At 35.9% G+C, this 3,431-nt stretch overlaps 1 protein-coding gene across 1 annotated transcript; it reads left to right on the top strand.

Annotated features, from left to right (window-relative positions):
* Nucleotides 1-296: 296 nt before the first annotated feature.
* LOC107798864 (uncharacterized) lies at nt 297-3,431 on the top strand. Its single transcript, XM_075220507.1, has 6 exons — nt 297-418; nt 915-951; nt 1,043-1,316; nt 1,405-1,472; nt 1,566-1,667; nt 2,096-3,431. The coding sequence occupies exons 1-6, from the start codon at nt 297-299 to the stop codon at nt 2,492-2,494; spliced, it is 1,002 nt and encodes a 333-aa protein (XP_075076608.1). The 3' UTR covers nt 2,495-3,431.

Genomic DNA, 3,431 nt, shown 5'->3' with positions numbered 1-3,431 from the left:
GCGAGAAAAATAATTTTCATGTACTGGATGTTAATTTTTATACTTGTGCCAAGTGTTTTTTTCAAGTTTAAAACTTTTCGTTTTCTGAAGATGAATATATCTTTTATATTCCTCCAGTAAGCAATTACTTTCTTCGAGTTTAAAGCATTATAATATAGAAACTATTGCAAGGTGTGGTCGAGATTGCAAGTAATTACATTATTTAATTGTTTCCTCGTACCAACTAACATGGTGATTTTTCAATCTTTCACCATTCTGGTATACAGTTTCATGTAGTTTATTTAATGATTGCAGATATGCCAAGGGCCAAACATTACCAAAACTTGCAAAAGTCAGTTCAGCCAGCTTCTACTTCACAAGGTGTAGCAAAACCTTTATCAACAATTGAATCAACACCTTCACATCGTGATGATACTCTGTAGTTGGTATCATTTTTTCAACCGACATCACGACCGGCACATTCAGTCCAAGCCACAACACATCAGACTGCATCAGTTCAGACAACATCATTGCCGACCCCATCAATTCATGCCACATCACAACCGCTCCCGTCATTTCAGGCTGCAGCACAGCCGACTCATTCAGTTCAAGCCACATCACAATTGAATCCTTACGTACATGCAGCATCACAGCTGACACAATCCAAAAAGCGTCCTGGACATGAGTCTTTGCAACATTGGACAGTTGATGCAATATGTAATTCTTTTCTTGATTTATTCAAGTGTCACAATCTAATTTCCTTAATGCTAAATATTATGAAAAAGACTAGTTTTTCATAATATAGCCTTGGACAGTCAAAATAGCTTATGTTTTTCACCAGTTTTGTTGTTTCGTCGTACCAACTAACATGGTGATTGTTTGATCTTTCACTATTCTGGTATATAGTTTCATGTAGTTTATTTTATTGATTGCAGATATACTAAGGGCCAAGCGTTACCAGAACTTGCAAAAGTCAATTCAGCCATCTTCTAGTTCACAAGGTGTAGCACAGCCTTTATCAACAACTAAATCTACACCTTCACATCGCTATGATACTCCATAGTTGGTATCATTTTTTCAACCGACATCACGACCGACACATTCAGTCCAAGCCACAGCACATCAGACTGCATCAGTTCAGACAACATCATTGCCGACCCCATCAATTCATGCCACATCACAACCGCTCCCGTCATTTCAGGCTGCAGCACAGCCGACTCATTCAGTTCAAGCCACATCACAATTGAATCCTTACGTACATGCAGCATCACACACGACACAATCCAAAAAGCGTCCTGGACGTGAGTCTCTACAACATTGGACTGTTGATGCAATAGGTAATTCTTTTCTTGATTTATTCAAGTGTCACAATATAATTGCCTTAATGCTAAGTATTGTGAAAAAGACTAGTTTTTCATAATATAGCCTTGGACAGTCAAATTGTTGCACACATTGGTGGCTCCAAACCAAACTCCAGAAGAAGAGCTGAAATGGTGATAAATGTTAATGCAATTTATTTTACTTTAATTAAACATGCAAACTATTCCTATTTAGTTAAGTTTACTGACTTGAATTTTCATTTATAGATGGCTGAATCTGGACAAAAACCTGGACGAGCGCAACTCTACCTTGCTACTCATAAGAAGGAAGATGGCTCATATGTTAATGAAGCGGCAAGAGAAATATGTGTAAGTTTCTACTTGATAAAAGACATTTCTTTCTGGAGTAGTGAATGGTAACAGCTAGTTTGAATGATCATCTATATAGTTAGTTACAAAGATCTGTTTGCTGCAATATGAAACAATCATATTGGGACCTTGGGTATAAGAACTTTAAAAAAAAAAAAAAAAAAAAAAAAAGACTTGACAAGAAAAGTTAACTGAAGGAAACTATTAAAAGGCAAGACTCCACAAAGCAAAAACTGCGTACGAGTTTAATGATAGTTCAAAAGTCCCAAGTACTCTTATTTTGTCTCTACAAGTGTATCTTTTATTTTTCTTATGTTGTCAATTACTAAAAGGTCTGGACTCGAAGAGGGAGTCGATTCACGTACTTCACCATTTCCTGGGTCGTTATCGGAAGTTATGACAATGAATTTTGTGTATATTATATTTAGGAAAAAATTGAGCTAATTGTAAGTCAAAGCGCCACAGATGAGTCTAAAGTTTCAACAAATGATGTCGTCGGTAAGGTGCTAGGAAAAGAGCATTCTGGAAGGGTAAGGTGCTTGGGGTTAGGAGCTACCCCGAGTAATGTTTTTAGACAAACAAGACGCCGTTTTGGAGGTATAAATACTTCCAATTGTGATAATGGTTCATGTTTATCCCAATGCGAAGAGAAATACAATCAGATTTTGAATGCTCACAATCAAAGCCAAGAGAACTATGCTCAAATGATGACTGCACACTACCAAATGATGAATGCTTTCAAGGCATATATGATTATGAAAGAAGGGACAATACCTGAACAATTTGCTGGGATCTTTGTTTCTCTCTCCTCCTGCAGCGGTAAATAAAATCTAGTTATATGCAGTTTTTTAATTGGAAAAACTAAAAATAAACATTAATGCTTTTTATTTCTTCGCAACCAAGTGATGTAGCTAGCGGGTCCATTTCACCTATGGGTGTAAGAAGATCATCCGGTGATAGTAATCTTAATAAAAATCATTGAGTTTCCTTGCAAATGTATTAGATGATTAAGTATGATACTATAATTGAATGGTTGAACTAGATGTTTTGTCTAAAACTCTCTGCTGAGTATTCACAATGCATTTTTGAAAGGCACATAACTTGAAGAAATTTACTTGAAATATTTCTTTTTGTATTCTGTAGTATCCTTTTTAAAGGTTCTTCAGCCATCTCCAACATTATAAATGTTGAAGAGAATGTTGTCTCTTGTGTTCATTAACGAAGAGGAAACTCCAAAGAAAATCCCCATTACATTGTTCAAATAACCTTTACTTTTGTGACTGCTGTGGGGATACTGCAGGATGATGTGTTCTCTTGCTATAATCAAATGTTATACCTTAACAAGAAAATATGTAAGTCATACAAGTGCTTAGTATCTCCTCAATTGTCACCTAATCAACTGCTGAGGAATGGTAAATTAGAAAAATCTTTAGTTCCATCCAAAAGAAAGAGCCTCACTTTCCTGGAGATTGACCAAATTGATGATAAACCCCAGCAGAAGCGTCAATGCACAAGTAATGTTGGCAAATAAAGCACGAGTTCAACTCCAATCAGTTGGGTTATAAGGGTCTCAACCGTTAAAGAAATATTAGTAGGAGTTGTTGGTTTTAGTATTTGTTGAATTTATTGTTTATTAATTTATATTTTTGTTGTTTATTCATCTCAAGCTTATTAGGTAATGTGTAGTTGTTACAGCTCCCTCAGGTCTCTTGTACCTCTTTTGCGAAAAAGACGTATTACCTTTCTAGCATATATTGCCGAGGT

Source organism: Nicotiana tabacum, chromosome 8 (genome assembly GCF_000715075.1).
Source record: "Nicotiana tabacum cultivar K326 chromosome 8, ASM71507v2, whole genome shotgun sequence".
Classification (NCBI taxonomy): domain Eukaryota; kingdom Viridiplantae; phylum Streptophyta; class Magnoliopsida; order Solanales; family Solanaceae; genus Nicotiana; species Nicotiana tabacum.
This window is presented reverse-complemented; position numbering and strand designations above follow the sequence as displayed.